The 13,482-nt window shown below is 39.9% G+C and overlaps 1 protein-coding gene across 1 annotated transcript; it reads right to left on the bottom strand.

The window, feature by feature from the left end:
• Positions 1-1,678: 1,678 nt before the first annotated feature.
• On the bottom strand, positions 1,679-13,262 carry LOC115805760 (transmembrane 6 superfamily member 1-like). Its single transcript, XM_030766435.1, has 10 exons — positions 13,171-13,262; positions 12,776-12,879; positions 12,439-12,536; positions 12,154-12,257; positions 10,875-10,957; positions 9,629-9,747; positions 8,605-8,709; positions 3,673-3,765; positions 3,266-3,385; positions 1,679-1,870 (listed from the first exon to the last, which is right to left on the bottom strand). Exons 1-10 carry the CDS (start codon positions 13,260-13,262, stop codon positions 1,679-1,681), a joined length of 1,110 nt encoding a protein of 369 aa, XP_030622295.1.
• Positions 13,263-13,482: the final 220 nt, after the last annotated feature.

Raw genomic sequence — 13,482 nt, 5'->3', positions numbered from 1 at the left:
CATCCACACATTATCCAGTAGCTTTCTGTTTAAGATCAGAGAGAATGGCGTATGTAATCTCCTACTGGCCTGTTCATTTCAGCCCTACCTTGTGCTGCTCATCGCTCTGTGTCGTAGCTTGACATCGCTTTCATATACAAAGGAAAAAGAAGATGGACTACCTTATGGAAAAACTCTGTCTGTAAAGAACCATCCATACACTATATGTTACTCTTTTATGTAATCTGAAAAAAAGAATGGAAAAAGTAAAGTAAATGTTTGAAGTATTGTGCACAAACCGAGTTACATATTGTAACTCAATATTATCTCTATATATTTTATTTTGCTGTAGAATCTAGGACCACTGTTGTACCAAAATGCTCTAGATAACTGCTAATCTTTTTATGGAAAAGTGACATATTTGTTTCTGTGTGTTGGTGGACTTGGTTATGTTTTTTTTTATGCTTTTTAGTGGCATGCACACACTGTAGTAAACATCGCGTGAGACGAAGGTAAACTCGGTTCTCTTATGATCGTTTCCAGTTACCTGCAATTTTACATTTGCACTTTTTCAGCTAAAGGCAAAGTTACAGACTAGAACAGCGTCTGCGCAGGCCCTCTCGCAGACGCAGACAGGAAGCTGCACCTCTCGCAGACGCATACAGGAAGCGTTTTTATTCTTTGAGACTGCACTAATGGGTGCAACACTGGCACTGATGGAGCCAGTGCTCATTTAGTTCCACTTCTTCCTCCATATTTTAACGCACTCCGTAAGAACTCGCCTTTTTTTTTTTGTTCTTTTTCTTTTTCTTACCTTTGTTTATATAAAGAATATATTCTATTTATTTTTGATGATAGTTGATGAGACATCTGTGGTAACTGTAATCCCATCTGTTCTCTTCCCCATTATCTCTCCATCTTTGTTATGCTTGTAATTGGGACATTTTACATTTTCCAGGTTTGTAGTTTAATGTAAACTGTTTTTTGCTGTTTATTGACAAAAATTTTACAGAATAAACTCATTGGAATGCACAATGTTTTCTGCCTTACTGAATTCACCCATACATATCCATGCTGACTGAACTGATTCATTCAAAGATATGCATTTAAAGAACAAAAAAACCCCACTGGCTACACGTTATTGCCTTTATTTTTCAAGTCTTTCACTTTAACACCTTAAAGTAAAACTACACAAACAATATCACGTACTATTTGTGTCACACCGTGTGACGCTACAATCATACCTCACACAAAAAAATGCAAACGATTAGAAATCCAATACTGAGGTAATGTAGACTCAGCTTTAGCAACATAACAGGCACGTTTGTGACCGCATACAAAATAAGACACCCTGTGACTGGACAAGGCCTCCATCATTGAAATAACAAAGAAAACCAGATGAAACAAGCATGCATGAGCTTAACAGGAGCAGCTGTGTCATTCCACAGCCCAACCCCCCACCCCCCCCCCCCCCCCCCCGACTCCAAACTGGACACACGTCAGTGCGGTAACGAGTCTGTCACACCAAACGACTATTTAGACGGTATTTCACACCTGCTGGGGTTCATGGCAAACCCACCGACATTAAAATATAGATGCAATCAAAGACAGTGTATTCCTTTTCAGAAGGAAGGAATGTCCTAAACATCACTAACCGGAACCCGTGTTTGGAGTGGACCTCTGCGGTTTACTGTAAACCTCAGTCACTCTTCTGGTCCTGCGGGGCTTTAAGGAAGAAGGCCGGACTGGTCACGCAGCGGTAACTCAGAGCCTGGGGGACCAGACTGTACAGCCCGTTTACCATGAGGAATAAGAGCTGTCCTTCTGCTGGGACCCTGTAGGTGAAGGGAGTCCTGGTATGAAGGGAGGCACCAATGTGGGAAAACTGGGCCTTTGAGGAGAGAGAAGAAAACAGTTTAGGAATCACACACAGACTGCAGCCTGTTCCTGTCTAATGTTTTTCTAACAGGATGCGAATCATCCTTCGTGCCTTTAGAATCACGGGGCAGGACTGGAGCTGTCTCCGCTCCTTTTCCTGTGTTCCCAAAGCCGCGGACTTCCCCGCGAGGCTACCGCCTCGGCCCTGAGCGGGTAAGAGTCTCCCGAAAGACGATTGAGGTTGTTGCCTAGCAACACACCCTCTCAATCACCGTACAGTTCTGCTGGGCTATTAATAGGGCAAGCAGCTGACCTTTGCAGAATACCTTCATTCCTCCGCGTCTAAAGTCAGCGTTGGCTTTTGTCTCCCGCGTTGACTGATGGTTCGGGCTGCCGCAAAAACAAAGCCAAAGGCCACGTTCACATAACAACAGACCGCTGACGGCTAAGGCTGCTGTGGTGTGTTGCCATCTTTGGAAGTCAGCGCTTCAGCTGCTTCACATTAGCGAAGGGACAGTCACACAAAGAGAGAACCTCACACCAGCCGCGTTCATACCTTTTGTTTCAGGTTTCTGCTGCTGTGTGAGTCATCCACACTGTGCGTGTGCTGTGAACACTGATGTGTTTTCGTATATAGAAAGCTTAATTACCAGCCACTCCAACACTGTTAGCTGTGTTAGTGTTAGCAGTTCATTCTTTTCCCAGTTAGCTCACCGCATCTTGGTGCTGAAGGGCTGTGTGAACCCGTAGCCCAGACAAGGGTGTGTTCCAAATACGTGGTTTAGTGACTAACCTGGATTTAGTTAACTCAGAGTAAGTAGTACACCTCCTAATAGAAGAGCCCTATGGCTTTGTTTTGCTAGGAGAATGAAGCCATACGGCTCTTCTATTAGGAGGTTTACTACTTACTCTGAGTTAACTTATCCAGGTTAGTCACTAAAACACATACTTAGAACACCCCCCAGTTCTATACTTCAGTAAACAGTTATAAATAGCTACGCATTAGACTCTATCCTATGAACAATGCTGTTTGTCTCTGTGTGGCGTAAATTAGCCAGCTGTCCAGATCAAACTCACTGTTACTAAACCACCTGCCAACCACCTTCCTTTTGTATACTTTTACATACGGTTTTCTCGAAGCCGCCTGGGCATAAGTTTTCTTCTTCTTCTTTTTTTTTAATCAAGTTGCTGATTTTTAGGTGAAAGAAAGGAATTTTGCCAGTTTCCAACATTTCAAAATCTAAAAATGGTTTTAAAAAGTTATTATTCACGTTTTTGGAGAGTCCTTAGAGTTACACAATATTTTTTTAAATATCACAGGAAAATGACATACAGAAAGAGCATAACAGCTTCACCAGGAGACTACAAACGGTTGCATTTGTCAAATTTTCATCTTTTTTGGTCCCACCTGTGCAACTGCCCCAGAATGCACCAGTGTAAGGTCCGGAATCCACGCACAGCCCGGCACCACCAACCCATAGACTGTGATGATAAAATAGGGCACCGAGTACAGCATGTTCACCAGCATCTGTGTCAACAAAAACAATACAAACATCTTACCTTATGGAAAACAGACCAGATCTTCACCTAACATTTTTCTTTTTAATCGTTGTGTAAATTCATGTATTCAGATGCCATGTTTCAAAGAAGTCCTGAGGTCTCTGACAGCTGCTAATCTTTGGCTTGTCTGTGTATATTCTCCTCTCCAGAGCAGATGGTGTTAGTGAAATATCCATCAGATGTCAGTCTCTCTGTGTGAGCAGGTCACTCTGCAGGACACATTTGACCTTTAGCTTAGTCAGGTCCGCTCATCACCTGCATTTTAGGATAGGCAGACGGATCTCGGAGGTAAGGCTCATAGCTGGTTGTGTAGTCCAGACACCACTGCGCTGGACAATCCAACACGATCTACAGACAGACAACAAGAGACAATTCCAGACACACACAAGTTCATCAGAAACAACTCACACTGACAATATCGATTAATCTCGTAAAAGCTACGTTTCTCGTTGACATGGCAGAAGCAGCTTTGTCTTTATAAAGGATTACTGATGTCTGAGTGAACAGTCATAGAGTAAATGTAAAGGATTACTGATGTCTGAGTGAACACAGTCATACAGTAAATGTAAAGGATTACTGATGTCTGAGTGAACACAGTCATACAGTAAATGTAAAGGATTACTGATGTCTGAGTGAACACAGTCATACAGTAAATGTAAAGGATTACTGATGTCTGAGTGAACACAGTCATACAGTAAATGTAAAGGATTACTGATGTCTGAGTGAACAGTCATACAGTAAATGTAAAGGATTACTGATGTCTGAGTGAACAGTCATACAGTAAATGTAAAGGATTACTGATGTCTGAGTGAACAGTCATACAGTAAATGTAAAGGATTACTGATGTCTGAGTGAACACAGTCATACAGTAAATGTAAAGGATTACTGATGTCTGAGTGAACACAGTCATACAGTAAATGTAAAGGATTACTGATGTCTGAGTGAACACAGTCATACAGTAAATGTAAAGGATTACTGATGTCTGAGTGAACACAGTCATACAGTAAATGTAAAAGATTACTGATGTCTGAGTGAACACAGTCATACAGTAAATGTAAAGGATTACTGATGTCTGAGTGAACACAGTCATACAGTAAATGTAAAGGATTACTGATGTCTGAGTGAACACAGTCATACAGTAAATGTAAAGGATTACTGATGTCTGAGTGAACACAGTCATACAGTAAATGTAAAGGATTACTGATGTCTGAGTGAACACAGTCATACAGTAAATGTAAAGGATTACTGATGTCTGAGTGAACAGTCATACAGTAAATGTAAAGGATTACTGATGTCTGAGTGAACACAGTCATACAGTAAATGTAAAGGATTACTGATGTCTGAGTGAACACAGTCATACAGTAAATGTAAAGGATTACTGATGTCTGAGTGAACACAGTCATACAGTAAATGTAAAGGATTACTGATGTCTGAGTGAACAGTCATACAGTAAATGTAAAGGATTACTGATGTCTGAGTGAACACAGTCATACAGTAAATGTAAAGGATTACTGATGTCTGAGTGAACACAGTCATACAGTAAATGTAAAGGATTACTGATGTCTGAGTGAACAGTCATACAGTAAATGTAAAGGATTACTGATGTCTGAGTGAACAGTCATACAGTAAATGTAAAGGATTACTGATGTCTGAGTGAACACAGTCATACAGTAAATGTAAAGGATTACTGATGTCTGAGTGAACACAGTCATACAGTAAATGTAAAGGATTACTGATGTCTGAGTGAACAGTCATACAGTAAATGTAAAGGATTACTGATGTCTGAGTGAACAGTCATACGGTAAATGTAAAGGATTACTGATGTCTGAGTGAACAGTCATACAGTAAATGTAAAGGATTACTGATGTCTGAGTGAACAGTCATACAGTAAATGTAAAGGATTACTGATGTCTGAGTGAACAGTCATACGGTAAATGTAAAGGATTACTGATGTCTGAGTGAACAGTCATACGGTAAATGTAAAGGATTACTGATGTCTGAGTGAACAGTCATACAGTAAATGTAAAGGATTACTGATGTCTGAGTGAACACAGTCATACAGTAAATGTAAAAGATTACTGATGTCTGAGTGAACACAGTCATACAGTAAATGTAAAGGATTACTGATGTCTGAGTGAACACAGTCATACGGTAAATGTAAAGGATTACTGATGTCTGAGTGAACAGTCATACAGTAAATGTAAAGGATTACTGATGTCTGAGTGAACACAGTCATACAGTAAATGTAAAGGATTACTGATGTCTGAGTGAACACAGCCATATAGTAAATGTGAAGGATTACTGATGTCTGAGTGAGCACAGTCATACAGTAAATGTAAAGGATTACTGATGTCTGAGTGAACACAGTCATACAGTAAATGTAAAGGATTACTGATGTCTGAGTGAACACAGTCATACAGTAAATGTAAAGGATTACTGATGTCTGAGTGAACAGTCATACAGTAAATGTAAAGGATTACTGATGTCTGAGTGAACAGTCATACAGTAAATGTAAAGGATTACTGATGTCTGAGTGAGCACAGTCATACAGTAAATGTAAAGGATTACTGATGTCTGAGTGAACAGTCATACAGTAAATGTAAAGGATTACTGATGTCTGAGTGAACAGTCATACAGTAAATGTAAAGGATTACTGATGTCTGAGTGAACACAGTCATACAGTAAATGTAAAGGATTACTGATGTCTGAGTGAACACAGTCATACAGTAAATGTAAAGGATTACTGATGTCTGAGTGAACACAGTCATACAGTAAATGTAAAGGATTACTGATGTCTGAGTGAACACAGTCATACAGTAAATGTAAAGGATTACTGATGTCTGAGTGAACAGTCATACAGTAAATGTAAAGGATTACTGATGTCTGAGTGAACACAGTCATACAGTAAATGTAAAGGATTACTGATGTCTGAGTGAACACAGTCATACAGTAAATGTAAAGGATTACTGATGTCTGAGTGAGCACAGTCATACAGTAAATGTAAAGGATTACTGATGTCTGAGTGAACAGTCATACAGTAAATGTAAAGGATTACTGATGTCTGAGTGAACACAGTCATACAGTAAATGTAAAGGATTACTGATGTCTGAGTGAACACAGTCATACAGTAAATGTAAAGGATTACTGATGTCTGAGTGAACAGTCATACAGTAAATGTAAAGGATTACTGATGTCTGAGTGAACAGTCATACAGTAAATGTAAAGGATTACTGATGTCTGAGTGAACACAGTCATACAGTAAATGTAAAGGATTACTGATGTCTGAGTGAACACAGTCATACAGTAAATGTAAAGGATTACTGATGTCTGAGTGAACAGTCATACAGTAAATGTAAAGGATTACTGATGTCTGAGTGAACAGTCATACGGTAAATGTAAAGGATTACTGATGTCTGAGTGAACAGTCATACAGTAAATGTAAAAGATTACTGATGTCTGAGTGAACACAGTCATACAGTAAATGTAAAGGATTACTGATGTCTGAGTGAACACAGTCATACGGTAAATGTAAAGGATTACTGATGTCTGAGTGAACAGTCATACAGTAAATGTAAAGGATTACTGATGTCTGAGTGAACACAGTCATACAGTAAATGTAAAGGATTACTGATGTCTGAGTGAACACAGCCATATAGTAAATGTAAAGGATTACTGATGTCTGAGTGAGCACAGTCATACAGTAAATGTAAAGGATTACTGATGTCTGAGTGAACACAGTCATACAGTAAATGTAAAGGATTACTGATGTCTGAGTGAACACAGTCATACAGTAAATGTAAAGGATTACTGATGTCTGAGTGAACAGTCATACAGTAAATGTAAAGGATTACTGATGTCTGAGTGAACAGTCATACAGTAAATGTAAAGGATTACTGATGTCTGAGTGAACACAGTCATACAGTAAATGTAAAGGATTACTGATGTCTGAGTGAACAGTCATACAGTAAATGTAAAGGATTACTGATGTCTGAGTGAACAGTCATACAGTAAATGTAAAGGATTACTGATGTCTGAGTGAGCACAGTCATACAGTAAATGTAAAGGATTACTGATGTCTGAGTGAACAGTCATACAGTAAATGTAAAGGATTACTGATGTCTGAGTGAACAGTCATACAGTAAATGTAAAGGATTACTGATGTCTGAGTGAACAGTCATACGGTAAATGTAAAGGATTACTGATGTCTGAGTGAACAATCATACGGTAAATGTAAAGGATTACTGATGTCTGAGTGAACAGTCATACAGTAAATGTAAAGGATTACTGATGTCTGAGTGAACACAGTCATACAGTAAATGTAAAGGATTACTGATGTCTGAGTGAACACAGTCATACAGTAAATGTAAAGGATTACTGATGTCTGAGTGAACACAGTCATACGGTAAATGTAAAGGATTACTGATGTCTGAGTGAACAGTCATACAGTAAATGTAAAGGATTACTGATGTCTGAGTGAACAGTCATACAGTAAATGTAAAGGATTACTGATGTCTGAGTGAACAGTCATACAGTAAATGTAAAGGATTACTGATGTCTGAGTGAACAGTCATACAGTAAATGTAAAGGATTACTGATGTCTGAGTGAACACAGTCATACAGTAAATGTAAAAGATTACTGATGTCTGAGTGAACACAGTCATACAGTAAATGTAAAGGATTACTGATGTCTGAGTGAACACAGTCATACGGTAAATGTAAAGGATTACTGATGTCTGAGTGAACAGTCATACAGTAAATGTAAAGGATTACTGATGTCTGAGTGAACACAGCCATATAGTAAATGTAAAGGATTACTGATGTCTGAGTGAGCACAGTCATACAGTAAATGTAAAGGATTACTGATGTCTGAGTGAGCACAGCCATATAGTAAATGTAAAGGATTACTGATGTCTGAGTGAGCACAGTCATACAGTAAATGTAAAGGATTACTGATGTCTGAGTGAACACAGTCATACAGTAAATGTAAAGGATTACTGATGTCTGAGTGAACACAGTCATACAGTAAATGTAAAGGATTACTGATGTCTGAGTGAACAGTCATACAGTAAATGTAAAGGATTACTGATGTCTGAGTGAACACAGCCATATAGTAAATGTAAAGGATTACTGATGTCTGAGTGAACACAGCCATATAGTAAATGTAAAGGATTACTGACGTGTGCTTACCAAGCCTCTAAAGACGCAGAACATACTGGCAACAACGAGGAACAAGACAAATAGCAAATCCACAGGTCTCTGTAGTAAAGTCTTCTTTTGCACATCAAGCATATTCTGTAAAAAAGAAAGAAAGAAAGTCTTAAGAACTGTATTTGGGTTATTAATTTCTATTTTAATATACTCATAAATCCCTGGTCTGATTATGGGAGACACTGTGACAGTCTGTCAGCAGCCAGTGTTATCACCAGTGACCATCACCTAACCACACAGGGCTGTGATTTGAATCCGCAAAATCAAACAGTCAGAGCTTAATTTCCATGCTTTAGGTTACACACTTCACATCCACTGAGGAGTGATATCCGCCAGACTGTAGAGTTCGACTGATTATCGTTCAGGCCGACATACGTCATTATTCCGATCATGGGAATCATTGTTTTAACTGAGATCTCTGCTGAAAAATGACAGGCAGTGAAAAACTGGCCGATGAGCACAGCTAACACCAAGCATAGCTGACACTGAGCACAACTGACACTGAGCACAGCTGACACTGAGCACAGCTGACCGTAGCCTTTACACCTTTAAATAAAAGCCTATGCATTTATTTGACAAATTATGGACCTTTTCTGTACCTCCTGGGAGCACCGTACTTTATTCTTGAACATGTTAATATAATATAATCCCTACAGAAGAGCTCATCCACTCAGTGAGGTTCAGACTACAGAAATGAGAAGTATTACATATGGTGGTACAACGTGGCAGTTACTGAAACAAACATCTCACATCTTAATCTGAATCTCCCTGTTTATTCAGCCTTGCCACATTAACTCATGTTTTAACAGAAACACAACAGTTATACGCAGTAAACACAGTAAAAACTACAGTTTGGATAAGACAAACAGACCAAAATATCAAGGGCTGATTTGCAGGTGGGTTGATCTTGGCTTTAAGTGTCTCAGTTACGTAACAAAAATGAATTTGTAAACGAAGCTGCCGCTTTCCGTCACCACTGGCCTCTAGGGGGCGACTGACGTACCTTTGGCTGGGCCTCCTGTTTGCGGGGTTGACTGAAGATGCAGAAGCAAGACCAGAGTAACACCACAGCATGGAGCAACTGGATCAGGAACAGAGAGCTCACCTGGGTTCCATACTTTCCTGTGACAAACATTTCCATTACCACGCTGAAGCAGACTGTTCTCTATTCAGCCAGAGGTGGCGCTGTGACATGTTACTACTGAAAGTACAGGACATGGCCGAAAGTGCGCAGACACCCGCTCGTCAAACATCTTGTTCCAAAATCACGGGCATTCATACGGAGTTGGTCCCTTTCCTGCTGTAAGAGCCTCCGCTCTCTCAGGAAGGCTTTTCCACCACATGTTGTGAAGCTACTGCAGTGTTTGTTTCCATTTAGTCGCAAGAGCATCAGTGATGTCGGGCCCTGGTGTTGGGAGATTAGACCTGGCTCACGGCCACAACCTGAGAACCCAAAACCTCAGAAACAGCCCCTAACTGTTACCTCTCCTCCACCAAACTGTGCAGTACAGTAGGTATGGCGCCAAACCCAGATCTGTCCGTCAGACTGCCCGCGTGTTTTCTCACTCCAGAGAATGAGCCTCCGCTGCTCCAGAGCCCGATGGCAGCGGGCTTTACACCACTCCGGCCGACGTTTGGGATCGCACTCGGGGATCGTGTGAGGGTGCTCGGCTCCCAACAATCAGTTCTTGGGCTGGTGTCAGTTCCGAAGGCACTCAGAGGCAGTTGTAACCGCAGACGGACGGTTTTTACGCGTTACACGCTTCAGCACTTTATGAGTCTGTGTGTGTGTGCTATCACATCACGGCCAAGCCATTGGCGCGCCGAGACTTTTCCACTTCACAGCGACAGCATTTACAGCTGACTGGGGCAGCTCTCACAGGGCAGAGAAAAGACTTTTTGGAAAGGTGCCATCCCGTGATGGTAACCGGGTTGAAAGTCTCTGAGCTCCTCAGGAAAGCCCATTCTACTGCTGATGTTTGTCTGTGGACATCACATGGCTGTATGCTTGACTTCATACCTCAGGCAGCAGTGGGCGTGGTTTGGAGAGCCAAATCCACTAATTAGAAGGGATGTCCACATACTTTTGGCCATGTGCTATATTTACTGGTTACTGGTTAAAATGCTTATATCGGTTTATCCAGTTTGCCTCCAACCAAAAACCACATTAAAGCACCGGTATTGGATAACGGTGTAGAATAAATCACAGTTTGATGTTTACTGTATGTTTTGTTTAGTTTGATGCTTACCCACCAGATTTCCAGGAATGTATACGAGAGTTCGCATTAGGAAGGATCCGACCCAGTAAAGACCAATGGATCTGTAACTCTCCCTTTAAAAGAAACAGTACCAGTACATAACACAAATAAAAAACCAATGGATCTATAACTCTCCCTTCAAAAGAAACAGTACCAGGACATAACACAAATAAAAGACCCAATGGATCTGTAACTCTCCCTTTAAACGAAACAGTACCAGTACATAACACAAATAAAAGACCCAATGGATCTGTAACTCTCCCTTTAAAAGAAACAGTACCAGTACATAACACAAATAAAAGACCAATGGATCTATAACTCTCCCTTCAAAAGAAACAGTACCAGTACATAACACAAATAAAAGACCAATGGAACTGTAACTCTCCCTTTAAAAGAAACAGTACCAGTACATAACACAAATAAAAGACCAATGGATCTGTAACTCTCCCTTTAAAAGAAACAGTACCAGTACATAACACAAATAAAAGACCTATGGATCTGTAACTCTCCCTTTAAAAGAAACAGTACCAGTACATAACACAAATAAAAGACCAATGGATCTGTAACTCTCCCTTTAAAAGAAACAGTACCAGTACATAACACAAATAAAAGACCCAATGGATCTGTAACTCTCCCTTTAAAAGAAACAGTACCAGTACATAACACAAATAAAAGACCAATGGATCTATAACTCTCCCTTCAAAAGAAACAGTACCAGTACATAACACAAATAAAAGACCAATGGATCTGTAACTCTCCCTTTAAAAGAAACAGTACCAGTACATAACACAAATAAAAGACCAATGGATCTGTAACTCTCCCTTTAAAAGAAACAGTACCAGTACATAACACAAATAAAAGACCCAATGGATCTGTAACTCTCCCTTTAAAAGAAACAGTACCAGTACATAACACAAATAAAAGACAATGGATCTGTAACTCTCCCTTTAAAAGAAACAGTACCAGTACATAACACAAATAAATGTCTGTCTACAGTGCAGCACCAAGCTCACTACACTGCTGTCATTCTAAACGATACGATCTTTTCAATAAACTTCTCCGAACAACATTCTCGCGTTTGGATTACACACTTTGTTTACATTTCTGGATCATTTGTTCCCAGGCTAATTTTATCAGTCAACGCTTTCCATGAGAGAGTGTATTGCTCTTTTCCTTTTGAGTAAGTACTGCTGTAAACTTGAATTTTGCTTCATCCAAACATATTAAATGAACCAAACACAAAGTCTTACTAGCCCAGTGCCATACATACCCCCATGTTATTGCTGCAACCATTAGCAGATACATGAGATAGTGAGCACAGCCATCCCAATAGGAAATCATGTGTCCATGAGCAGTATTAATGTAGGGATCAGCCTGCAAGACACATTTACATACATTTAGAGATATAGAAATGACACAGACATGTAGACATACATACACACACACACACACACACATATATATATATATATATATAACAAGAGTAAAGTGCAAGATCACAAGATCATGTTTGTCCCTTTATGTTGTTAATGTTGTTAAAAACAGAGACATTTACCTCCTTTAAGTAAAATGTCATAAATCCATCTATGATGCCATCCTGCTCCAGAGCGATGATAAGGTTGACCACGCTGAGGAAAGCACAAACTGCAAACACTGCAGACACACAGCAGGTCAGAGGTCAGCTCACGATGACCTATCACAAACACTAATACCAGTGTGCATTGGTATACAAAACACTGCTACAGTGCTGAAAACAGGAGACCATATGAATTTTAAAAGTCATACAGTTTAATTTGAAAAGACATTCTTGAAAACACAGGGGAGTTTGGCGCTGATCCTGCTAGGTGATGCTGATGGACACCAAACTCATTGACATACAGTGGAGTATTTACCATAGAAAAGCGGATCTGTTGGTGCCCTTTTCTTGAGTAGAAGTCTTGCAAATATCGCTATGACAACAATAATTAATACAGCCGCATAGACAGCGATTTCAATACTAAAGAAAGAAAGAGAGAGAGAGAGAGAGAGAGTCAGTCTTTCCAAACTTTACCTCGAGCTGAATTCTATTCTCTTATGTTTTGCGATACAATATGCTGTCCCTAAACTCTCTCAAAAACCGCTCACACGACACAAAATCTCTGATTAAGCTTAACACATGCTGACACATTAACTGAAACACCTGAGTTAGTTTTAGGTTGAAATAAAAATTTGCTGTGTGGTGGGTTCCAACAACTTTAGAGTAGATTTCATTTTCATACAATATCAAAACATGTCATCCATTCCTTACCTGTTTGAATACAACAGAAAATTAAACAAATATGAGATTGGAATTGACAACAAGGACAATACAAAAACTCCTGTGCCCGCAGACGCGTTCATTGCAGACGGTCAAAAGCTTGACTCCTATGAACAGTTCTATGAAATCACATTCTATCAAAATATAGATCCTGCGTGTCGCGCATCCGACCGCCAAGTGTGATAGCTAGCGGCCAGCCGTCCCCGTCTCGCCACAGGCGTGTACTTGCCCTACAGGGGAATAACCTTTGAATCCAAAAGTCTTGATGTAACGTCATTGGTATTTGAGGCACTCCATTCGTCA

This window comes from Chanos chanos, chromosome 2 (assembly GCF_902362185.1).
Source record: "Chanos chanos chromosome 2, fChaCha1.1, whole genome shotgun sequence".
NCBI lineage: Eukaryota > Metazoa > Chordata > Actinopteri > Gonorynchiformes > Chanidae > Chanos > Chanos chanos.
The sequence above is the reverse complement of the archived record's forward strand: the minus strand, read 5'-3'. Positions and strand labels throughout refer to the sequence as shown.